A 25,477-nucleotide genomic window follows, 5' to 3' on the forward strand; every position below is an offset into this window, starting at 1 on the left:
AACTCCAATACTTTGGCCACCTGATGCAGAGAACTGACTCATTTGAAAAGACCCTGATTCTGGGAAAGATTGAGGGCAGGGGGAAAAGGGGATGACAGAGGATGAGATGGTTGGATGGCATCACTGACTCAATGGACATGAGTTTGGGTAAACTCTGGGAGTTGGTGATGGACAGGGAGGCCTGGCGAGCTGCAGTCCATGGGGTCGCAAAGATTCAGACGTGACTGAGCAACTGAACTGAGAGGACACTGCTCATGCCACTAAATTATTCTAACATATCAGAGACTCAGGGTGTTTTGCCTTATCATTTATTTCTCAAAAGAGACCACAGGACCAAGGTTACTATGCCAACCAGGCAGATGGAGTGCCTGCCAGTGGAGCTGAATCTTAGACTCCAACAGCAGAGATGCTCAAAGAGCAGGGACCTCCCAGTAAACGGTTGCAGCAACATTTTCTGATATTCCTGGGACATAATGAGGTGAGATGGCAGGGCTAGCAGAGCTGAGGGTCACTGGTCTGGGTTGGAGCCTGCAGGGAAAGTGGGTGTGCCCAGTAGGGAGCTGCCTGCAGGTGTGGGGAAAATGTGCAAGACCCAGTGTGGAGACTTCATTTTCCTCCACAGTCTGTACTGGCTGCTGGGCATTAGATACAATAGCAACGTCTTCCAGTGTTGACCACGTGACCACATATAGGAGAGGAACCTCGTTGTTCCACCCTCCCAAGCTCTTGGTTGTGTCTCGAACCCTTGTAATTGTCCAAGCCACCTTCTTTGTTCTTCGTGGCTTGAGGGTGTGCCAAGACCCTCTGCAATGTGAGTCTTCTCTCGCTTGCCCAATATGTAGCTCTGGCTCAGCTCATTACTGGGTTTCTTTCAATGGCTTTGTGTTGTTGCTGTCAACTTTGTGTGACCAGGGGTGGAGGTGAGTTGAGGAGCCTCCTGTGTCTCAGTCCTGGACCAGAACTTCCTGTTTGCAGTTCTTTTACATATACATCTGGGAGTGGAATTGCTGAGTCATCTGGTAATTCTATGCTGACCTTTCGGAGGAACTGTCATGCCGGGGACCAGCCCCAGCTGATCCAGGGTATTAGAATGGGAGACGGTGTTGGCGATTAATTTAAATATTCATCAAAGATATAAAGAGTAAAAGAATGAGAATAGCTCAGTAGGAAAATTGAGTGGAGAAAAGAGGCTGAGTAGCTTGGTTTACGCGGAAAATCAATATAACCTATGACACCAGGTTAGGTGTGACCACGGAGGCCGCAGGCGCCCTCTCGAATAGGGGAAGGTGCCCCACCTTAGACACCTTCTCGAGTGGGTCTTAGAAGACCAGGCAAATAAATGGTCGCAGAGGACCTCCGCGCTCCAGATGGAAACTTTAGCCGGAATGTGAAAAGAAAGAATGACATGGGGAGACCAAGCTTTGGTGAGCAAGGCCCGTAGCTTTATTTTCAACCGGGGCTTTTATACCCTAAGTTACACATAGAGGATAATAGGGGATGTGAAATCATGCAAAGTCAGCAGTCTTTGATCCTTATCAAAAACCAGGGTTTCTTTACTGCAAATTTATCGTATACAAATGGTTTAGCTGATTAACATCATCTTCTGGCCAGAAGGCCTATTAACATTTTATGATTTTGACAAAGGTTTGTCAACCGTAAGACTTATTTTCTCTAAGAGTAATAATTTCAAGGTTTGGCGCCATCTTCCGAAGGTGTTAGATAAAGTTTCATTCCTATAGGGCAGAGGTACAGTGGGTTTACAACAAAGGAAAGAATTTATTACCTTAAGGGTCTAAAGTTGCTAACACCAAGGCCACTACTTATTTTTTCTACATACCAACTATATTAATTAATACACATTCAAGGATACAATACAGGGGATGTGGAAACTTGGCAGCAAGCATTGGCTCATCAATGAAATCTTTTACTAGTTTTATTCTGACAGTTTCTAACTCTCTGAGAGGCTCTAAGCTATTTGAATGTCTTAAGCTTCCCGTGCCTCTCGAGGCTGAGAGACTGTAAACAATCGTATGCACAGCTGTAGGAGTCCGGTAAACTTGTCAGGCGAGTTAGAGAGCTATCTGAGGGGTTTAGATTTAAACACTCCTGATGCCCAGGAACTTATTAACTGGAGCTGTAAGTTAACTCTTTGTCCGAGAGAGCGAGATGGTGGTGGGGGACAGCCCCCAGTAAAGTCAGAGGTGAGAGCACAAAGCAATAAAGTAGGCAGACTCTGGTTTTTTGGGGGTAGATGCTCGAGAATATCCAGGGGGACTCCCGAGGCTCGATCCCACCTTTGCGTATGCCGAGCCTCCTTCCTCATGACCTTTGTCATGAGTGGAGTGCCTCTCGCCGGCTCCCGGCATCGTCAGGCTGTTTTCCACGGAGTTCGCACCATTTTGCCTTCTCCCCAGCAATGTACAAGGGTTCCAATTTCTTCACCTCGTGGTCGATGCTTGTCATTTTCCATTAAATTCTTTTTTTCTTATACTCACACTATTGGGGATGAAGTGGTATCCTGTGATTTTGATTTGCATGTGCCTAATGACTAATGACTGGAGAAGGAAATGACAAACCACTCCAGTATTCTTGCCTGGAAAATCCCATGGACAGAGGAGCCTGGCAGGCTACAGTCCGTGGAGTTGCAAAGAGTCGGATACGGCTGAAGTGACTTAGCAGCAGCAATGACTAGTGATGTTGAGCATCTTTTCCTGGTGCTCACTGGCCACTTGTGTATCCTCAGAGAAATGTCTAAGTTCTTTGCCCATTTTTAAATTGGGTTGTTCATCTTTTTAATGTGGAGTTGTGAGAGATCTTTGTATAGTCTGGGGTCATAGGCCCTTATCAGAGACCTGGTTTGTTTCTTCTTCTCAGCAGGATCTTCTCACTATCCTGCTAGGATCCTTTGATGCACAAGTTTTTAATTTTGTTGAACCTTATGTGTTTTAAATATCCTTTGACTTGAAGCTATTATATATAAAGCAGTCAGTGCACTTACTCTCTGAGCTACCTCTCTTCCTCATCCTCGTATCTGATGGAAGTTTTGGTATTTGTACTTTATCACAATAGGTCACATTTACATACTATTTATTACTCTTTCATCAGACTTAATTCCACAATGAAAATGTTCAGTACTCAATAATAATCATGTTGCTAACTCCCGCAAATGTTTCTTTTTTGTAAATTTTATTTTATTTTTAAACTTTACATAACTGTATTAGTTTTGCCAAATATCAAAATGAATCCGCCACAGGTATACATGTGTTCCCCATCCTGAACCCTCCTCCCTCCTCCCTCCCCATTCCATCCCTCTGGGTCATCCCAGTGCACCAGCCCCAAGCATCCAGTATCGTGCATCGAACCTGGACTGGCAACTCGTTTCATACATGATATTATACATGTTTCAATGCCATTCTCCCAAATCTTCCCACCCTCTCCCTCTCCCACAGAGTCCATAAGACTGTTCTATACATCAGTGTCTCTTTTGCTGTCTCGTACACAGGGTTATTGTTACCATCTTTCTAAATTCCATATATATGCGTTAGTATACTGTATTGGTGTTTTTCTTTCTGGCTTACTTCACTCTGTATAATAGGCTCCAGTTTCATCCACCTCATTAGAACTGATTCAAATGTATTCTTTTTAATGGCTGAGTAATACTCCATTGTGTATACGTACCACAGCTTTCTTATCCATTCATCTGCTGATGGACGTCTAGGCTGCTTCCATGTCCTGGCTATTATAAACAGTGCTACGATGAACATTGGGGTACACGTGTCTCTTTCCCTTCTGGTTTCCTCAGTGTGTATGCCCAGCAGTGGGATTGCTGGATCATAAGGCAGTTCTATTACCAGTTTTTTAAGGAATCTCCACACTGTTCTCCATAGTGGCTGTACTAGTTTGCATTCCCACCAACAGTGTAAAAGGGGCAAAAGTTTCTTGATTGAATAAATCTTGTCTCTTGGAAACTCCCCAGGAAAGTTATCAGAAACAATATTTCTTGAGTTCTTGCACATTTAGAAATATATTTAGGTCAAGGACAAATTAGTTGTACAAAAATCCTCAGTGCATTTTTTCTTCCGTAGAGTATCTAAGTTTTGCTTCACTATTTTCTGGCATTGAGTATTGCTATCTTACAACCTGATTTCTTAAGGTTTTGTTTCTTTTTTAGTTGGAGGGGGAGTGTTGGCCTCCTGAAGGCTTCTATTTTTATCTTGAAAGACCACAATATTTACTTGCATTCATCTTGTGTTTACTATAAGGTGAGCTTTTAATTGTAGACTCAAATCTTTTATTTCAGAAATATTTTCCTCAATTATTGTTTTAAATAATTCTTCTGTTTTGTTGACTTGGTTTTCTTCCTGGTAGGACTTGATTTTTGTGTCTGATGGATCTTCACTGACTTTTTAATATTTAAGACTCTGTGTTTTTAAGCTACTTCTTTTGTTATTTTTATTTTTATGCTATATGCTTTTTTAAATGTTTTCCTTTTTCTTCCTTACGTTACTTAGTCCTTATTTATGAAATATTTTTCTTCTTTTCTTCAATTTCTCTTCTCTCCATCAGATTCTATTTCACATCTTCCTGTTACTTTGCTATCTCTTCTTTGAGTTTCTATATTTCTGTCTTATGATGGTTCCTCATACCTATGGGCTTCCTTTTGGTGGCTCAGACAGTAAAGAATCTGCCTTTAGTGTGGGAGACCTGGGTTCATGCCCTCGGTTGGGAAGATGCCCTGGAGAAGGGAACGGCTACCTACTCCAGTATTTTTGCCTGGAGAATTCCATGGACAGAGAAGCCTCAGTTCAGTTACAAATTCGTGGGGTAGCGGAGTTGGACATGGCTGAGCGACTTTCACTTCTCCCCATACCTTTAATTTGCTTCACTAGTTTTAAAAATCTATTTTAGATTATAATTTTTTCTCAGCTTTGTGGTGACATTAAGGTTTGCTTCTCATTTCTGTTTTTTTGAAAAGGAATCTCTTTATACGGCTTATATGATTTCCAAATTTCTTTCTGATTTTAAAATCAGAGTCAGGGACTATATTTTGAAAGGAGAATCTTATCTGAGTGCGAAGGGTTGGAAGTAATAGGTTTCCTAATTTAGCTCAAGGGCTCCCTCCTCCATTGCAGCTTTCCTAATACATAGGTGGACTTCTCTTTCTTAGGTACTAAAGAGGAGGGCTCCCACCATCAGCCCTGGCCACTATATGATATTACTCCAGCACTGCAAGGTAATGACCGCTCTCATAAATACCCTGTATTCTTCTCTATTTATTTTATTCATATCTCCCAGCTCTTGTGTCCTGCCTTGCTTATTCACAGACCCACTCACTTCAGCTCCCACTCAAGGTGGGCACTTTGCCTTCTGAGAGGTGAATATTTTCTAATTGGAAGTGTCAGTATGGGAGGGAGCTGCGGTATGGCAGGTACTGTGCAGAGTCTCCATCTACATGCATTTCAGGTGCTCCCAGACTGCCTTCCTGCAGGGGTTATAAATCAAATGCCTATCTTTCCCCAGACTCTTTCATATCCAGGATTTCACACGTGATTTGGGTTCTTACAATGAGATGTGCTCATACAATAGCTGAATTCTTTTTCTGCTTGAACTACCTAGGTGATTTCTTTTGACTGCCTCTGATTCATGCACTGTTTTACTTTTACATTATGACATATTTTACACATCCCTTTGTAACACTTATAATGATTATATGTGTATATAACCATTTCTTTAGATGCAGCTCTCAATTACCCTGTTTTCTCCACTCACGTGATTACTTGAGTGCTTTATTCTAACCTATAATGAATTTTGGTGGCTCAGTGGTGAAGAATCTGCCTTCCAATGCAAGAGATGTGAGTTTGATCCCTGGGTCAGGAAGATCCCCTGGAGAAGGAAATGGCAACCCTCCCTAGTATTCTTGCCTGAGAAATCCCATGGACTGAGGAGCCTGGGGGGCTACAGTCCATGAGGTTGCAAAAGAGTTGGACACGACTTAGCAACTAAACAACAACAACAAATTATGAATTTTAATTTTCTTTATTTGATATGTTCGGATCATAAGAGTAGTGATTTTTGCTGTGATGAAATAAAATTCTTATTTCCAGGCAAGATAAGAAAAAATTAAACACAAAATTCTGTCTTGTATCCGTTTGGACCTCTTCCCTCCCTCCCTAATGTGTAGTGTGTGCTTGAATTACATATTAAACAAACTTTCTCCAAGACAGGAGTGTCTGCTTGACCTTAAAAATAACATTTCCTCCTTTCTTCTGACAATAGCAATATAATTTCTTAAAAGAATAGCATTCTTCCCCAGCTCTGTGGGGGATCACGGACTTCCTGCTCTCTTTATGCCTGCTTACCGGCACTATGCGTCCTTGGTGAACTTTGTATAAAATATCAGTATGTCATTTTGATGTGTGATCCTTTGTCTCAAAAACGTGTATGCCTGTGCCTTCAACTTGCACCTGGCGAAACAGTTTCTCAGAGCTTTCTGAGAATCTCTCTTCCGGGTCATAACCCTCAGTCTGGTTCAAATAAAATTCCCTTTCTTCTTAATTGTTAACTGAACTTTCATCGACAGCTGTAACAAGAAAAAAATTAGAAACTGATATGGATAAAGGCGGAGCTACTCGTGCTTGTCCTCTTTCCCGTCCCGTCATCATCATGTAACCAGTATTCACAGCAGTGGCTATTCCTTCAAACACTTTTCCTTTTTCACACACAAGTATGTTCATATACAGGAGTTCTATGTTCACCTGGAATATTATCAAAACCCGTATAGTACTCTCCAACTTTTTTTTCTGTTGGTAAGATTGCATGGACATCACTGGAAGTCAGTAAACAGAGACCTAGTGATATTCATTTTTGGTAATATATTTATAAATGTAACAGGATCCCATCAGACATGATGAGTTTTTTGGTAAAGCAACATTTATTTATTTATTTTTCTTCTCCTTCCTTCTATCCTGCCTTCTTAACCTGTATCCTCCTTCAACCACTTCAGTCCAGTTCAGTTCAGTCGCTCAGTCATGTCCGACTCTGCGACCCCATGAATCGCAGCACGCCAGGCCTCCCTGTCCATCACCATCTCCCGGAGTTCACTCAAACTCATGTCCATCAAGTCGGTGATGCCATCAGCCATCTCATCCTCTGTCATCCCCTTTTCCTCCTGCCCCCAATCCCTCCCAGCATCAGAGTCTTTTCCAGTGAGTCAACTCTTCACCTGAGGTGGCCAAAGTACTGGAGTTTCAGCTTTAGCATCATTCCTTCCAAAGAACACCCAGGACTGATCTCCTTTAGAATGGGCTGGTTGGATCTTCAACCACTTAGGAAATGTGTATTAATATTATGATGTGCAGTCTTCTTAATATGACATAGAGATATTAGTTTACTATAACCAAGTTAGAAACATACTCTCATTATGTGCAAGTCATCTGTCTGGTGACTCTCTATTTTTTTTCATTTGTGTATCTGTCTATGGTTGTTGTAATACCACTTTATCATAATTATTACAGCTTTAAAATAAAACTTGATATCTCCTACATCAAGTCTTATTAAATTATTCTTCTTCAAGAGTATTTTGGCTATCGTGCCTTTTGCATTTTTTGTATGCATTTCAGAATTGCATTGCTAAGTTTCTCTTGGTTTACTTTTGCAAAAACTTTTCTGGGGGTTTGATTGCATTGAGACTGAAAATCAATTTGAAAAGAATTGGCATACTTATCATATTGAGTCTTCCAATCCATGAACATTGTATACATTTGATTTGGGGGTATTAAAAAATGTCTGTCACTAAAGTTTTATAATTTTCTTCGTAGTGTTTCTGCACAAAACCTATTATGTGTATTTATAAGCTCTTCATGTTTTATATGATTATACAAATTATTGATAGTATATTAAAAAGCAGAGATATTGCTTTGCCAACAAAGGTCTGTCTAGTCAAGACTATGGTTTTTCCAGTGGTCATGTATGGATATGAGAGTTGGACTGTGAAGAAAGCTTTGGAGCACCAAAGAATTGGTGCTTTTGAACTGTGGTGTTGGAGAAGACTCTTGAGAGTCCCTTGGACTGCAAGGAGATCCAACCAGTCCATCCTAAAGGAGACCAGTCCTGGGTGTTCATTGGAAGGACTGATGCTGAGGCTGAAACTCCAATACTTTGGCCATCTCATGTGAAGAATTGACTAATTGGAAAAGACCCTGATTCTGGGAGGCATTGGGGGCAGGAGGAGAAGGGGATGACAGAGGATGAGATGGCTGGATGGCATCACCGACTCGATGCACATGAGTTTAGGTGAACTCCAGGAGTTGGTGATGCACAGGGAGGCCTGGCGTGCTGCAGTTCATGGGGTTGCAAAGAGTTGGACACGACTGTGGGACTGAACTGAATTGAACTAAAAAATTAATGAAATTTCATTTGCTGATTTGTGTTGTTGATTTACGTAGTACCATTGAGTTTTGTATATTTCCTTTGTATGCATCTGTTGTGATAAATTCTCATCAATTCTAACAATTATCTGTAGATCTGTTTGAAATTTTATGAACATAGTTGATTTTTGTGTTCATGAATCTATGTTCTATGAATAAGATTTACTTAAAATTTTCGTTTTTCATAGAATCCTTGTTGATAATTTTATTTTATTTTATTTTAAATTCAGTATTTAATACATTTGTAGGAACAGAAGGAACAAAACAAGGATTAGAATTTTATATTACACATTAGACATTTATGTAAAAGATGCTCCATTTTTCAGAGAGGTTTCCCCTATTCCTCTGTCTTTTCTATCTTCCTCAGAGCAATAAATAGCAATTACTATTCTCACAGATAAGCTACTCCTTTGAGTTGGACAGTAATTACATCTTTATTTCAAGTCATTATCATCTCCAAAAACTACCTTTCATTTGACTGCACAGTCTCACTGCAATGTTTCACAGTAAAATTACACTCCTCAAATTTGAAGAGCCTGAATAAAAAAAGCTAGAGCCCCCAAGAATTTCTAGGTACTGACTTAGTAACAATGTCTACTGGCACAAACCTTATATATTTATTCATATTTTTAAAACTGAAATAAAAGAAACGAAAACTAATGAAAAAGGAAATCAGAAATGAGGTTGTTAAATATAACTAGCTACATTTTAAATACAAATACCAGGTATTCCCTGATTAGCGTAGGTAAATGTCTAAACTATTAATATCTAACCCAAATTCTGGTCTTGGAAAAAGATCACAGACAATTACAAAGAAGGTGCTTCATAGTATCAGGTCCATTTTTAAAACAATGAGATCCTTCGGGACAATCAGTTTAGTCTTTCTTTTTATCACACATTTCTGTTGTTCCTCTTGTTGGTAATCCATTTATGTCTGCACCGTTATAGTCTACTTTGCCTTTGTTTTTATCATTGGTTTCTCGTATAGCTTTCCGAGGCCACATACGGCTAACAAAGGGGGAGATCAGAGGGTATATATATGGCTCCAGGAACTTTTTGTAGACCCAGAGCAGAACTGGAATGACGATGCAGGGAATGCACACCATTGTCCTGGATGTGAGCTCCTGAACGTGAGGGCAGAAGAGCCGCGCTGCGGACCGAGGCCGCCGCCCACGCCGCCCCGATCCCCGCAGACCACTACCCGGTTCGGCTCACCCGCGACAAGTCCCACGGGCACTATCCACCGATAATTTTATTTTTAAACAGCTTTATTGACATATAATTGACATGAGTCCTTATTAAGCTCTGGTATCAAGATTATGTTTACTTCATATGACATGCTGGGAATTGTTTCTTATTTTTATTTATGTCATATTAGAATTAGTTGTTCCTTGTTTGCCTTATAGAATATGCTTACGAAGAGATCTGATCCTGGAGTTTTTTTTTGGTCAAATATTGTTGACCATTGTTTCCATCTTTGCAATAGTTTTTTACTTTTTCTTGTGTCAGTTACAGTTCAGAAAGTTACTTTTTCTATGATCCTTTTGTAGCATTTAGTTTTTTTGTCACGTGAATTGAAAAAATTAATGAAACAATTTCACCAATTTAAGGATATCATGAAACAGAAATGCTAAGTCCAGAGCAGAAAGAATCGAACAACAGCAGGCATTATCTAGAGAAGAGAAGAAAAGAGTGCCACCCTGAGCTATTTTGAGCAGGTCTAAGAATGAGTTAAATTTTTACTTACAAACCATATCACAGATAAAGACCTTTCTCTATAATATGTAAGGAGTGCTAGAAAATGACAAGAAAAAAGCTAAAGACTATATAGGAAAAGGAGCAAAAGAAACAATGTTTGCAGATAAAGAAATATAAGTAGCTTTTAAGATATGAAAAATGCTTGAAATAATTCATGATGGAGAAATGCTAAAGTCTCTCACTGTTTCCATTGTTGCCCCGTCTACTTGCCAAGAAGTGATGGGACCGGATGCCATAATCTTAGTTTTTTGACTCTTGAGTTTTAAGCCAGCTTTTTCACTCTCCTCTTTCACTTTCATCAAGAAGGTCTTTAGTTCCTCTTTACTTTCTGCCATAAGGGAGGTGTCATCTGCGTATGTGAGGTTGTTGATATTTCTCCTGGCAATCTTGATTCCAGCTTGTGCTTCATCCAGCCCAGCATTTCACATGATGTACTCTGCATATAAGTTAAATAATCAGGGTGACAATATACAGCCTTGATGTACTCCTTTATTTTCTTGAGCTCTAAAATCACTGCAGATTTTCTAAATTCATGCAGCCATGAAATTAAAAGACACTTGCTCCTGGGAAGAAAAGCTATGACCAACCTAGACAGCATACTAAAAAGCAGAGACATTCCTTTGCTGACAAAAGTCTCTCTAGTCAAAGCTATGGTTTTTCCAGTAGTCATGTATGGATATGTGAGCTGGACTATAATGAAAGCTGAGCACCGAAGAATTGATGCTTTTGAACTGGTGCTGGAGAAGACTCTTGGAGAAGACTCCTTGGACTGCAAGGAGATCAAACTAGTCAATCCGAAAGGAAATCAGTCCTGAATGTTCATTGTAAAGATTGGCGCTGAAGCTGAATCTCCAATACTTTGGCCACCTGATGCAAAGAACTGACTCATTGGAAAAGACCCTAATTCTGGGAAAGATTGAAGGCAGGAGGAGAAGGGGATAATGGAGGAGGAGATGGTTGGATGGCATCACTGACTCAGTGGACATGAGTTTGAGCAAGCTCCGGGACATGGTGAAGGACAGGGAAGCCTGGCATGCTGCAGGCCATGGGGTTGCCAAGAGTAGGACATGACTGAGTGACTGAACTAAACTCAACTGAAACAGATGCTAACTAAAACCTTCAGCAGTACATCACTTCTCACTCATCAGATTGGTAAAAAGCTAAAAGATGTTGCTCATGTTTAATTTTACTAGCTATGCCAAATTTATTTTCAAACAGGTTGCATGAATATACACTCTTACTAGTAACGTGTGACAGTTTCTTCTGTCTACAAAACAATGAGGAAAAGGTAGACAACCTAGCGAGAAATGAGCCAGATGCTTGAGTTAACAGAAAATTAGAAAATCCAAGAAAGTGGTTACCTCTGTGGAAGATGGACAGGTAAGAAACTGACGAGGAATAAATGTTGATATGGCATATATACAAGAAATGCTCTCTTTTTGTTCTTGGTAAGTGAGTGCAGGCTGCCATTGTAATGTTTTAATTCTTTAAGGAGTATCAGTTCTACACACTTTTTTGTTTGTATAATTTATTTTGTGATGAGCTTTTTTTTTTTTTAAGTAGCCTGCCAACTCCAACATCTTGTATTTGTTATAGCTCCTTAATGTTTCAGCAGCACTGGTGGACATGATGAGGTCTGAGTCCAAAGAAACAAAGGATGGAGATTTAAACTGTTTGACTATAAAATACTTAGTTTGCTTTCCTCCCTGTCTCACTCAGAACTCAACTGTTTGTTTGCTTTTTTTTTGACAAGATAAATGTTTATTCTTATATTTTTCTCAGGCAGGTAAGTCCAGAAATCATTAGGTCCCCAAGATGCTTCTGTCCACTGTGTGTGGACTCTTAAGCTTATGGTTCAAAACTGTTGCCATAGCTCCTGCCATCACTACTATCTTGTAGGCAGCAGGATGGAGAAAAGGCAGAAGAGTGTAGCTCCCTCAGAAAAGACTTCTGGGACTTTCTGATTATATTTAATTGACCAGAACTTTGTTACATTGCTATACCTGTCTACAAAGGAAACTGGAGAGGATATCATTGTTTTCCCTCAGATACAGACTTCTCTGCAACTACATTCAGCCATTTCTCACACACCTGTCCCTCTCTGGGTCCACTTGTGTTGACTTTACCTCCAGGGGTATTCTTTTCCTTTGCTTTGTATATCTTTTTTGTATAGTTTCCTTTATTGATACTTTTGGCTTGCTCATTCATTTAGGTTCCTTTCTTCTTCATGGTCATGAAGTTACTTAATACCTTTGTTTTCTGTGCTCTCTCAGCTTCACTTCCTACTGCTAACTGCTTTATTTTCCCAGTACTTTTCCACTCATATTTTGGAGAGTAACAATGATTGGTTTAGCTTAACCTAGCTCTTCCTGCTGGGCCCTAACATGGCTGTTGGCAAGGCTGAGGAGGGACAGCCTGCTAATTTAATCAGCTGTGGTTATCTTGCTTATGGGTCTTTTTATCTGCAAGCGTGTGGAGGCAGAAGTGAAATGAAGTGAAATCGCTCAGTTGTGACCAACTCTTTGCGACCCCATGAACTGTAGCCTACCAGGCTCCTCCCTCCATGGGACTCTCCAGGCAAGAGTACTGGAGTGGGTTGCCATTTCCTTCTCCAGAATTCAACTGTTATTTCCACACTTCAGGTTCTGTCCCTGACAATACCTAACATCTGGGTATTCATTTTTTTTACTCTGAACTTGGACAATAGTGACAAATACCAACTCAGACTAGCTTAGGCAGTTTATTGGGTCATAACCGAACTATGGGAAAGGTGTGGGAAGAACTGCTCTCAAGATAAAGGGGAAGGAAGGGCTGACTGGTCCCTCCTGAAGCCTCTCTTACCATCATTTCTCTGCTTTTCTAATTGAATTAGATTTATTTTTCTCAAAAAAGTGCCCTTCTCCCAGACTGAAACCATAGCTTCAGGAGTTTCCAGGCACATCTCTCCTTCCTTTACCAAAACGAGGGATTTCCCCTTAGTGTCCATTTAAATGAAGAATGTCAATAGACCACACACACACATACACACACACACACCCCCTGATCTGTGACTGGGTGTCAGGCTTCCATGATCAAAAATTCCCATTAGATTCCTAAGTTGATGGTGCAAAGAACCAGGAGTTCTTCGGAAGAAACAGGGGGCCTGTTCTAAAAAGGCAGAAGCCATGTTGGATGTATGCACTGTAGATATCCACCTTATAGATGATTTCTACTTTCTTCCTTTTATTTTACGGATGTTTTCTTTCTTCCTACTGAGATTTCAAGAGCGTCATGCCGCTCCAGACGTCGAATGCCACCTCCCTATTACTTTCTTGGTCCACTTCAGGGACTGCCTGTGAAATGGAAAAGTATAATGATTAGTCATTAAACGTTCAGGGCAAATTTGCCTTTGAGAGTTTTTCTTGAGATCAGGGGGAGAATGAAAGAAAAACCTAGCAAGATGCTAGGAAGAATAAATTGTTAGGGTAGGTCTGGGTGCGGCTTGCAGGAGCCGGGGAGTAGTGGGGGAAAACCTTGGCTATGAAAACAGTACACTGGCCCTACCACGGACATGTTGAATGACTGTGGGTGATTCCTCTCTCTCCTTTGGGCTTCACACTCTTTAAGTATAAAGAATTTTGTCATGATGGTGCCTACAGATGACCAGCCTTACTTCTTTGTGAGAATGTGAGATAGCTCTTGCAGCTATTAGAAATGATGTAACAACCGCCGTTTCTCCCTGTGGATAATCCCTGGGGGAGGGCCCAAGGTCCCCCTCAGGATAGGGGTGGATATTTCCTGGTAGAACTAAGAAAAAGTAAGTCTTATCCCTTGTGAAACCACAGACCCACCCTTGGCACCAGGCCAAGCTGGAGCTGCATAAAACTAGGCTTGGCTTCAGCTCTCAGCTATATGCCTCCTGACAACATGAAGACTACAAGCTTCCTGGTCCAGGTGGTGGTCCTTCTCGTCCTTGGGACTCTGGTGGCACAGGCAGCTGTCGTAACAGGTGAGTGGACGAGTGGCCTGGCTGGGGCTGGCTTGGGTTGAGGAGAAGATGTTGGGGGCAGCCTGGGTCTTGACAAGGGGCAGCATGAGGAGCTGGAGCCCACTCTTCCGCCTGGACAGAAGGTTTTGAGTGTATTCAAAGAAGTAGGAAATTGCCCACTAGACTCCATGTGCATTCCACCCCAGGACTGAGAAATCAGGGCTGTTTGTGGAAGCAGTGTTGGAACATGACCTTGGTCTCAAGCACTGATACTTGGACAGAACATGCAATGAAGTAAGGAGCACCAGGAATCTGGGCCCTGGGTGTGGGGGTCTCTTCCCTGCCTGCCTGTCCCATCAAAGCACATCAGTCGTGTAAGAGGAGGTTAAGAACTAACAGGGCCTCAGAAATCATGGAGTCTGAAGACCTCTGTTTTCCAAAGCAGGACACTGAGACCTAGAGCAGGGTGAGGAATTGTCAGGGCAATCTCCAGAGCCAGGATGCAGCTCAGGTCTCCTGGCATGTGTTTCAAAGCTCCTTGTCCTTCCTCCAAGTTTCCTCAAAGATGAAAATGTGTCCTCATCTCCTGAAAGTCACTCCTCCCTGGCATATCCTCATGAGGGCCCCAGGACCCAGAATGGAGGGTGAGGGGAAGAAATGGACACCCAAAGGAAACCTGGTCCTATGCAGCTTTTCCCCAAAGCCCAGGGAACAGCTATCCGAGAGTGCAGACCCCAGCTGGCCCTGGTGAGCCTTCTCTCTCTCAGTGTCCCTCAGCTTAAGGGACACCACAGTGAGCAGTGGCTGGACCTGGAGGAAAGACTAGATAGTTGAAGCAGACAGATTGGTCTAAATGTGGGGATATTTCTTTCAACAGGTAGTCCGAAAGGTCAAGGAAATGTATTCAACGGAAAGGGTCCAGTCAATGGTCAATCTCCTGTCAAAGGACAAGATCCAGTGAAAGGTCAAGATCCAGTTAAAGGTCAAGACCCAGTCAAAGGACAAGATGTAGTCGTAGCAGAAGACCGAGCCAGACTTCCATTCAAGCGTGGCTCCTGCCCCAGGGTTTGGATCCACTGCAAAGTGTGGAATCCCACTAACCGGTGTCTGAGAGATTTTCATTGCCCAGGGGCCAAAAAGTGCTGTGACGGCTTTTGTGGGAAGACCTGTATGAATCCCTGGTGAGGTGAGAAATGAGTGGAGGGAAAGGAGGCCCATGAAGGGGCAGAGAGGCCGACTGGCTGAGGACAATTCTAGGCTAGTGGGGAGAGGACATGGGAGGTGATGGAGAGACTGAGGGGTCTCAGGGGCTACAACTGGGGTCCTGAGAAGGATGGCATGTGGACTTGGTCCTGCCTCCCACTGCCTGAGTCTTTCACCCGCTGACTCACATTTCCGATTCTCTTTTCTTCTACCAGGTAGAGTCTGTGCTTGTGCACCTGTGAAGTCCCCAGCGATGCAGGCCCCGGTGCCTGTAGCATGACCCTCTCCCACACTGCCCCTTCTTCCTCTCATCCGGGAGGCCCAAGCTTGAGCATGGACTGCCTCCCTCATGGACTTTCCAATAAAAGACTGCTTTCAACTCCATTTGTTTCTGGCTCCTGTGACCTCTGGGCCCCCGAGAGCTCTGGGGAGATGGGTGTGGGTTTGGGACTTCCTATCCCCAGTGGAGAGTGGAGCAGGACCCATGGCAGATGTTCTTGGGGTGTGAAGGAGAGCAGGGGCAGGAACAAGAGGCCTATTCCTAGGGTTCCTTGCAGAAATCCAAAAATCAACCCAAGAACCACAGCCTCCATTTCACCATTAAATGGAAACCTAGACATTTGGCCTCTGGCCTCTGGCCTCGGACCAGGGAAATAAACCCCCAAACCTTCCCATTGACCTCCACTTCTGACCTGGCTATGATCAACCCTCCTGGCTAAACCTCTGACTCCCTCCTTCCCTTCCTCTAATGTTTCCCATGAACCTGTATCTTCTGAGAAGACAGAAAGACAGATGCCAGCAAATCCCTGCTCACGAAGCATTTCACCTGTTCATGCCTGAGGTGACCTCCAGTAACACGTAATTCCTTTGGGTGAAGCAATATCCTCTCCCAGCTTTCTATTTCAAGATGTGAGTGAGGAGGCAAGACACATCTATCCTTCCATGTCATTGCTGAATAAAGTTCTCTGGGGACATACAAGTTGGGGTAGAGTAGACTGGAGGAGTGAAGACAGCAGGAGGGTGTATGTTGAGTAACATTGGATGACCTCGTGGCTTTGCTGTTTGCTCAGCTGCCCCACTGCCCTTGTGCAATGGAGTTCTCCAGGAAGAAGTGGGAGGAGACTTGGGGTGCAGTGGGCACCCCACTTGGGAGTCAGGAGATCTGAGTTCTAGCTCTAGGCTCCTCCCACCTTGCTAGATGACTGCAGATAAATCTCTTTCTCTCTCTGAGCCTCAGTTTTGTCTATTCGGTTTGAGGAGAGTTGGATGAAATTATTCTGGAAGTATAGTAATGAATGTCAGTTCAGCCCTGATATTCTGGTGCTGAAGCATCTCTTCTTTGTGTGTGTGTGTTGGGCTCTGCTAGAGGGGAGGTGGGGAGCAGAGGCTTTGTTGGGGGTGAGAGAACAGAGAGCCCAGTGTCCCTTAGACACCCCCCCAGGAGCCAGGGTTCCCCTCTGATTCTCCAGGGGATGGACTGGACCAGGCATCTTGGAGCACAGACAAGAGCAGCGCCTAAACTTCTGGCCTGAGAAACATATAATACACCACTGGTGGTAAGAATGGTTTCTGTCTTAGTGTTTTGTCTCTTCCAGATCCTGCACTAAACATGTCATAAGTATTGTCTTATTTCTCATTAGAACTCCCTCAGATGGGTATATACACCTCTTTAATTTTGTTAAAAGATTGAAACCATGGGACTTCCCTGGCAATCCAATGGGTCAGACTCTGTGCTTCCAGTGCAGAGGGTGTGGCTTTGATCCTCGATCAGGGAACTGAGGTCCTGCAAGGCACACGGCACAGTTAAAAAAACCAAAAAGATTGAAGTCATAAAAGCGTCATTAATCACCCACAGACACAGAGCTAGTAAATAATGAGAAGTCCTAGTTTTTCAAAATTTTTTATTGAAGTATAACTGATTTACAACGTTGTGTTCATTTCTTTTGTGCAGCAAAGAGATTCAGTTATCCATATCCACACAGACTCTTTTTCATATGCTTTTCCATTACGATTTATCACAGGATACTGTATATAGTGCCCTGTGCTATACAGGAGGGCCTTGTTGTTTATTCATTCTATATATTATAGTTTGCACCTACTAATCCCAAACCCCCAATCCTTCCCTCCCCGCCCCCACCCCCTGGTAACCCTGAGTCTGTTCTCTATGTCTGTGAGTCTGTTTCTGTTTCACAGAGAAGGTCATTTTTGTCACATTTTAGATTCCACCTATAAGTGATATCATACAGTATTTGTCTTTCTCTTTCTGACTCTCTTCACTTAGTGTGATAATCTCTAGGTTCACCCATGTTGCTAGAGATGGCATTATTTCATTCTTTTTATGGCTGAATAGTACTCCATTGGGCAGGTTATGGTGGAAAGATCTGACAGAATGTGGTCCACTGGAGAAGGGAATGGCAAACCACTTCAGTATTCTTGCCTTGAGAACCCCATGAACTGTATGAAAAGGCAAAATGATAGGATACTGAAAGAGGAACTCTCCAGGTCAGTAGGTGCCCAATATACTACTGGAGATCAGTGGAGCAATAACTCCAGAAAGAATGAAGGGATGGAGCCAAAGAAAAACAATACCCAGCTGTGGCTGTGACTGGTGATAGAAGCAAGGTCCGATGCTGTAAAGAGCAATATTGCATAGGAACCTGGAATGTCAGGTCCATGAATCAAGGCAAATTGGAAGTGGTCAAACAAGAGATGGCAAGAGTGAATGTCGACATTCTAGGAATCAGCGAACTCAAATGGACTGGAATGGGTGAATTTAACTCAGATGACCATTACATCTACTACTGCGGACAGGAATCCCTCAGAAGAAATGGAGTAGCCATCACGGTCAACAGAAGAGTCCGAAATGCAGTACTTGGATGCAATCTCAAAAGCAACAGAATGATCTCTGTTCGTTTTGAAGGCAAACCATTCAATATCACAGTAACCCAAGTCTATGCCCCAACCAGTAATGCTGAAGAAGCTGAAGTTGAACGGTTCTATGAAGACCTACAAGACCTTTTAGAACTAACACCCAAAAAAGATGTCCTTTTCATTATAGGGGGCTGGCATGCAAAAGTAGGAAGTCAAGAAACAGCTGGAGTAACAGGCAAATTTGGCCTTGGAATACGGAATGAAGCAGGGCAAAGACTAATAGAGTTTTGCCAAGAAAATGCACTGGTCATAACAAACACCCTCTTCCAACAACACAAAAGAAGACTCTACACATAGACATCACCAGATGGTCAACACTGAAATCAAGTTGATTATATTCTTTGCAGCCAAAGATGGAGAAGCTCTGTACAGTCAGCAAAAACAAGACCAGGAGCTGACTGTGGCTCAGATCATGAACTCCTTATTACCAAATTCAGACTTACATTGAAGAAAGTAGGGGAAACCACTAGACCACTCAGGTATGACCTAAATCAAATCCCTTATGATTATACAGTGGAAGTGAGAAATAGATTTAAGGGCCTACATCTGATAGATAGAGTGCCTGATGAACTATGGAATGAGGTTCATGACATTGTACAGGAGACAGGGATCAAGACCATCCCCATAGAAAGAAATGCAAAAAAGCCAAATGGCTGTCTGGGGAGGCCTTTCAAATAGCTGTGAAAAGAAGAGAAGCGAAAAGCAAAGGAGAAAAGGAAAGATATAAGCATCTGAATGCAGAGTTCCAAAGAATAGCAAGAAGGGATAAGAAAGCCTTCCTCAGAGATCAAGGCAAAGAAATAGAGGAAAACAACAGAATGGGAAAGACCAGAGATCTCTTCAAGAAAATTAGAGATACCAAGGGAACATTTCATGCAAAGACGGGCTTGATAAAGGACAGAAATGGTATGGACCTAACAGAAGCAGAAGATATTAAGAAGAGGTGGCAAGAATACACAGAAGAACTGTACAGAAAAGATCTTCAGGACCCAGATAATCACGATGGTGTGATCACTGACCTAGAGCCAGACATCCTGGAATGTGAAGTCAAGTGGGCCTTAGAAAGCATCACTACGAACAAAGCTAGTGGAGGTGATGGAATTCCATCATTCCTGAAAGATGATGCTGTGAAAGGGCTACACTCAATATGCCAGCAAATTTGGAAAACTCAGCAGTGGCCACAGGACTGGAAAAGGTCAGTTTTCATTCCAATCGCAAAGAAAGGCAATGACAACGAATGCTCAAACTACCGCACAATTGCATTCATCTCACATGCTAGTAAAGTAATGCTCAAAATTTTCCAAGCCAGGCTTCAGCAATATGTGAACCGTGAACTTCCAGGAGTTCAAGCTGGTTTTAGAAAAGGCAGAGGAACCAGAGATCAAATTGCCAACATCCGCTGGATCATCGAGAAAGCAAGAGAGTTCCAGAAAAACATCTATTTCTGCTTTATTGACTATGCCAAAGCCTTTGACTGTGGGATCACAATAAACTGTGGAAAATTCTTCAAGAGATGGGAATACCAGACCACCTGACGTGCCTCTTGAGAAATCTGTATGCAGGTCAGGAAGCAACAGTTAGAACTGGACATGGAACAACAGACTGGTTCCAAATAGGAAAAGGAGTTCGTCAAGGCTGTATATTGTCACCCTGTTTATTTAACTTAGATGCAGAGTACATCATGAGAAACGCTAGACTGGAAGAAACACAAGGTGGAATCAAGATTGCTAGGAGAAATATCAATAACCTCAAATATGCAAATGACACCACCAATATGGCAGAAAGTGAAGAGGAACTAAAGAGCCCCTTGATGAAAGTGAAAGAGGAGAGTAAAAACGTTGGCTTAAAGCTCAACATTCAGAAAACGAAGATCATGGCATCCGGACCCATCACTTCATGGCAAATAGATGGGGAAACAGTGGAAATAGTGGCTGACTTCATTTTGGGGGGCTCCAAAATCACTGCAGATGGTGACTGCAGCCATGAAATTAAAAGACGCTTACTCCTTGGAAGGAAAGTTATGACCAACCTAGAGAGCATATTAAAAAGCAGAGACATTACTTTGCCAACAAAGGTCCATCTAGTCAAAGCTAGTTTTCCAGTTGTCATGTATGGGTGTGAGAGTCGGACCGGAAAGAAAGCTGAGCACTGAAGAATTGATGCTTTTGAACTGTGGTGTTGGAAAAGACTCTTGAGAGTCCCTTGGACTGCAAGGAGATCCAACCAGTTCATCCTAAAGGAAATCAGTCCTGAGTGTTCATCGGAAGGACTGATGTTGAAGCTGAAACGCCAATACTTTGGCCACCTGATGCAGAGAACTGACTCATTTGAAAAGACCCTGATTCTGGGAAAGATTGAGGGCAGGAGGAGAAGGGGATGACAGAGGATGAGATGGTTGGATGCCATCACCGATTCAATGGGCATGAGTTTGGGTAAACTCTGCGGGTTGGTGACGGACAGGGAAACTTGGCATGCTGCAGTCCATGGGGTCGCAAAGAGTCGGATGTGAGTGAGCAACTGAACTGAACTGAACTGAGAGGACACTGCTCATGCGACTAAATTATTCTAACATATCAGAGACTCGGGGTGTTTTGCCTTATCATTTATTTCTCAAAAGAGACCACAGGAAGGAGGTTACTATGCCAACCAGGCAGATGGAGTGCCTGCCAGTGGAGCTGAATCTTAGACTCCAACAGCAGAGATGCTCAAAGAGCAGGGACCTCGCAGTAAACGGTTGCAGCAACATTTTCTGATATTCCTGGGACATAATGAGGTGAGATGGCAGGGCTAGCAGAGCTGAGGGTCGCTGGTCTGGGTTGGAGCCTGCAGTGAAAGTGGGTGTGCCCAGAAGGGAGTTACCTGCAGGTGTGGGGAAAATGTGCAAGGCCCAGTGTGGAGACTTCATTTTCCTCCACAGTCTGTACTGGCTGCTGGGCATTAGATACAATAGCAACGTCTTCCAGTTTTGACCACGTGACCACATATAGGAGAGGAGCCTCGTCGTGCCACCCTCCCAAGCTCTTGGCTGTGTCTCGAACCCTTGTAATTGTCCAGCCACCTTCTTTGTCCTTCGTGGCTTGAGGGTGTGCCAAGACCCTCTGCAATGTGAGTGTTCTCTCGCTTGCCCATATGTAGCTCTGGCTCAGCTCATTTCTGGGTTTCTTTCAATGGCTTTGTGTTGTAGCTGTAGGGGTGGAGGTGAGTTGAGGAGCCTCCTGTGTCTCAGTCCTGGACCAGAACTTTCTGTTTGCAGTTCTTTTACATATACATCCGGAGAAGGCAAAGGCACCCCACTCCAGTACTCTTGCCTGGAAAATCCCATGAATGGAGGAGCCTGGTTGGCTGCAGTCCATGGGGTCGCTAAGAGTCAGACACGACTGAGCGACTTCACTTTCACTTTTCACTTTCATCCATTGGAGAAGGAAATGGCAACCCACTCCAGTGTTCTTGCCTGGAGAATCCTGGGAACGCGGGAGCCTGGTGGGCTGCCGTCTATGGGGTCACACAGAGACGGACACAACTGAAGTGACTTAGCAGTAGCACATATACATCTGGGAGTGGAATTGCTGAGTCATCTGGTAATTCTATGCTGATATTTGGAGGAACTGTCAGGCTGTTTTCCACAGAGTTCGCACCATTTTACCTTCTCCCCAGCAATGTACAAGGGTTCCAATTTCTTCACCTCCTGGTCGATGCTTGTCATTTTCCATTAATTTTTTTTTCTTATAGTCACACTATTGGGTATGAAGTGGTATCTTGTGATTTTGATTTGCATCTGCCTAAAAGCCTCTTGATGAAAGTGAAAGTGGAGAGTGAAAAAGTTGGCTTAAAGCTCAACATTCAGAAAACGAAGATCATGGCTTCTGGTCCCATCACTTCATGGGAAATAGATGGGGAAACAGTGGAAACAGTGTCAGACTTTATTTTTCTGGGCTCCAAAATCACTACAGATGGTGACTGCAGCCATGAAATTAAAAGACGCTTACTCCTTGGAAGGAAAGTTATGACCAACCTAGAAGCATATTCAAAAGCAGAGACATTACTTTGCCAACAAAGGTTCGTCTAGTCAAGGCTATGGTTTTTCCTGTGGTCATGTATGGATGTGAGAGCTGGACTGTGAAGAAGGCTGAGCGCCAAAGAATTGATGCTTTTGAACTGTGGTGTTGGAGAAGACTCTTGAGAGTCCCTTGGACTGCAAGGAGATCCAGCCAGTCCATTCTGAAGGAGATCAGCCCTGGGATTTCTTTGGAAGGAATGATGCTAAAGCTGAAACTCCAGTACTTTGGCCACCTCATGCGAAGAGTTAACTCATTGGAAAGGACTCTGATGCTGGGAGGGATTGGGGGTAGGAGGAGAAGGGGACGACAGAGGATGAGATGGCTTGATGGCATCACTGACTCGATGGACCCGAGTCTCGGTGAACTCCAGGAGTTGGTGATGGACAGGGAGGCCTGGCGTGCTGCGATTCATGGGGTCGCAAAGAGTCGGACACGACTGAGCAACTTCACAATTCACATTGACTAATGACGGAGAAGGCAATGGCACCCCACTCCAGTACTTTTACCTGGAAAATCCCATGGACCGAGGAGCCTGGAAGGCTGTAGTCCATGGGGTCGCTAAGAGTCAGATACGACTGAAGTGACTTAGCAGCAGCAATGACTAGTGATGTTGAGCATCTTTTCCTGGTGCTCACTGGCCACTTGTGTATCTTCAGGGAAATGTCTAAGTTCTTTGCCCATGTTTAAATTGGGCTGTTCATCTTTTTAATGTGGAATTATGAGAGATCTTTATATAGTCTGGGTCATAGGCCCTTATCAGAGACCTGGTTTGTTTCTTCTTCTCAGCAGGATCTTCTTACTATCCTGCTAGGATCCTTTGATGCACAAGTTTTTAATTTTGTTGAACCTTATGTGTTTTAAATATCCTTTGATTTGAAGCTATTATATATAAAGCAGTCAGTGGACTTACTCTGAGCTACCTCTCTCCCTCATCGTCTCTGACGGAAGTTTTGGTATTTGTACTTTATCACAACAGGTCACATTTACATACTATTTATTACTCCTTCATCAGACTTAATTCCACAATGAAAATGTTCAGTACTCAATAATAATATCTTGTCTCTTGGAAACTCCCCAGGAAAGTTATCAGAAAAAATATTTCTTGAGTTCTTGCACATTTAGAAATATATTTAAGTCAAGGACAAATTAGTTGTACGAAAATCCTCAGTGCATATTTTCTTCGATAGAGTATCTAAGTTTTGCTTCACTATTTTCTGGCATTGAGTATTGCTATCTTACAACCTGATTTCTTAAGGTTTTGTTTCTTTTTTAGCTGGAGGGGGAGTGTTGGCCTCCTGAAGGCTTCTATTTTTATCTTGAAAGACCACAATATTTACTTGCATTCATCTTGTGTTTACTATAAGGTGAGCTTTTAATTGTAGACTCAAATCTTTTATTTCAGAAATATTTTCCTCAATTATTGTTTTAAATAATTCTTCTGTTTTGTTGACTTAGTTTTCTTCCTGGTAGGACTTGATTTTCATGTCTGATGGATCTTCACTGACTTTTTAATATTTAAAACTGTGTTTTTAAGCTACTTCTTTATTTTTATTTTATGTCATATGCTTTTCTTATGGTTCCCTTTTTCTTCTTTACTTTACTTAATTCTTACTCATGAAATATTTTTCTCCTTTTCTTCAATTTCTCTTCTCTCCATCAGATTCTATTTCACATCTTCCTGATACCTTGGTATCTCTTCTTTGAGTTTCTATATTTCTGTCTTATGATGGTTCCTCATACTTTTGGGCTTCCCTAGTGGCTCAGACAGTAAAGAATCTGCCTTTAGTGTGGGAGACCTGGGTTCATTCCCTCTGTTGGGAAGATCCCCTGAGAAGGGAATGGCTACCAACTCCAGTATTTTTGCCTGGAGAATTCCATGGACAGAGAAGCCTCAGTTGAGTTACAAATCCATGGGGTAGCAGAGTTGGACATGGCTGAGCAACTTTCACTTCTCCTCGTACCTTTAATTTGCTTCACTAGTTTTAAAAATCTATTTTAGATTATAATTTTTTCTCAGCTTTGTGGTGACATTTTACTGGGGATTTTAAAACTCCTCTTTCAAATACTTTTAAGGTTTGCTTCTCATTTCTGTTTTTTTTTTTTTTTTTTTTTTAATTTTATTTTATTTTTAAACTTTACATAACTGTATTAGATTTGCCAAATATCAAAATGAATCCGCCACAGGTATACATGTGTTCCCCATCCTGAACCCTCCTCCCTCCTCCCTCCCCATTCCATCCCTCTGGGTCGTCCCAGTGCACCAGCCCCAAGCATCCAGTATCGTGCATCGAACCTGGACTGGCAACTCATTTCATACATGATATTTACATGTTTCAATGCCATTCTCCCAAATCTTCCCACCCTCTCCCTCTCCCACAGAGTCCATAAGACTGTTCTATACATCAGTGTCTCTTTTGCTGTCTCGTACACAGGGTTATTGTTACCATCTTTCTAAATTCCATATATATGCGTTAGTATACTGTATTGGTGTTTTTCTTTCTGGCTTACTTCACTCTGTATAATAGGCTCATTTCTGTTTTTTTAAAAAGGAGGCTCTTTATACAGCATATATGATTTCCAAATTTCTTTCTGATTTTAAAATCAGAGTCAGGGACTATCTTTTGAAAGGAGAATCGTATCTGAGTGGGAAGGGTTGGAAGTAATAGGTTTCTTAATTTAGCTCAAGGGCTCCCTCCTTTGTTGCAGTTTTCCTAATACATAGGTGGACTTCTCTTTCTTAGGTACTAAAGAGGAGGGCTCCCACCATCAGCCCTGGCCACTATATGATATTACTCCAGCACTGCAAGGTAATGACCGCTCTCATAAATACCCTGTATTCTTCTCTATTTATTTTATTCATACCTCCCAGCACTTGTGTCCTGCCTTGCTTATTCTCAGACCCACTCACTTCAGCTCCCACTCAAGGTGGGCACTTTGCCTTCTGAGAGGTGAATATTTTCTAATTGGAAGTGTCAGTATGGGAGGGAGCTGCGGTATGGCAGGTACTGTGCAGAGTCTCCATCTACATGCATTTCAGGTGCTCCCAGACTGCTTTCCTGCAGGGGTTGTAAATCAAATGCCTATCTTTCCCCAGACTCTTTCATATCCAGGATTTCACACGTGATTTGGGTTCT

At 42.6% G+C, this 25,477-nt stretch overlaps 2 protein-coding genes across 2 annotated transcripts; one reads left to right on the forward strand and one right to left on the reverse strand.

The window, feature by feature from the left end:
- Positions 1 to 8,677: 8,677 nt before the first annotated feature.
- Positions 8,678 to 9,639, reverse strand: LOC129625106 (UPF0729 protein C18orf32 homolog). Its single transcript, XM_055543250.1, has one exon. The coding sequence runs from the start codon at positions 9,530 to 9,532 to the stop codon at positions 9,302 to 9,304; it is 231 nt and encodes a 76-aa protein (XP_055399225.1). The 5' UTR covers positions 9,533 to 9,639; the 3' UTR covers positions 8,678 to 9,301.
- A 4,451-nt stretch (positions 9,640 to 14,090) lies between these two features.
- LOC129625107 (elafin-like) lies at positions 14,091 to 15,671 on the forward strand. The gene is made up of 3 exons (XM_055543252.1): positions 14,091 to 14,172; positions 15,029 to 15,337; positions 15,570 to 15,671. Exons 1-2 carry the CDS (start codon positions 14,091 to 14,093, stop codon positions 15,334 to 15,336), a joined length of 390 nt encoding a protein of 129 aa, XP_055399227.1. The 3' UTR covers position 15,337; positions 15,570 to 15,671.
- The last annotated feature ends 9,806 nt before the right edge of the window (positions 15,672 to 25,477 follow it).

This window comes from Bubalus kerabau, chromosome 13 (assembly GCF_029407905.1).
Source record: "Bubalus kerabau isolate K-KA32 ecotype Philippines breed swamp buffalo chromosome 13, PCC_UOA_SB_1v2, whole genome shotgun sequence".
NCBI lineage: Eukaryota > Metazoa > Chordata > Mammalia > Artiodactyla > Bovidae > Bubalus > Bubalus kerabau.

What these genes read in the sequence shown, in the direction of transcription:
- LOC129625106 (XM_055543250.1), bottom strand. Translation starts at nt 9,532, where the DNA reads ATGGTGTGCATTCCCTGCATCGTCATTCCAGTTCTGCTCTGGGTCTAC.
- LOC129625107 (XM_055543252.1), top strand. Translation starts at nt 14,091, where the DNA reads ATGAAGACTACAAGCTTCCTGGTCCAGGTGGTGGTCCTTCTCGTCCTT. An exon ending in ACAGGCAGCTGTCGTAACAG is followed by an intron (nt 14,173 to 15,028) that starts GTGAGTGGACGA and finishes TTCTTTCAACAG; the next exon opens with GTAGTCCGAAAGGTCAAGGA.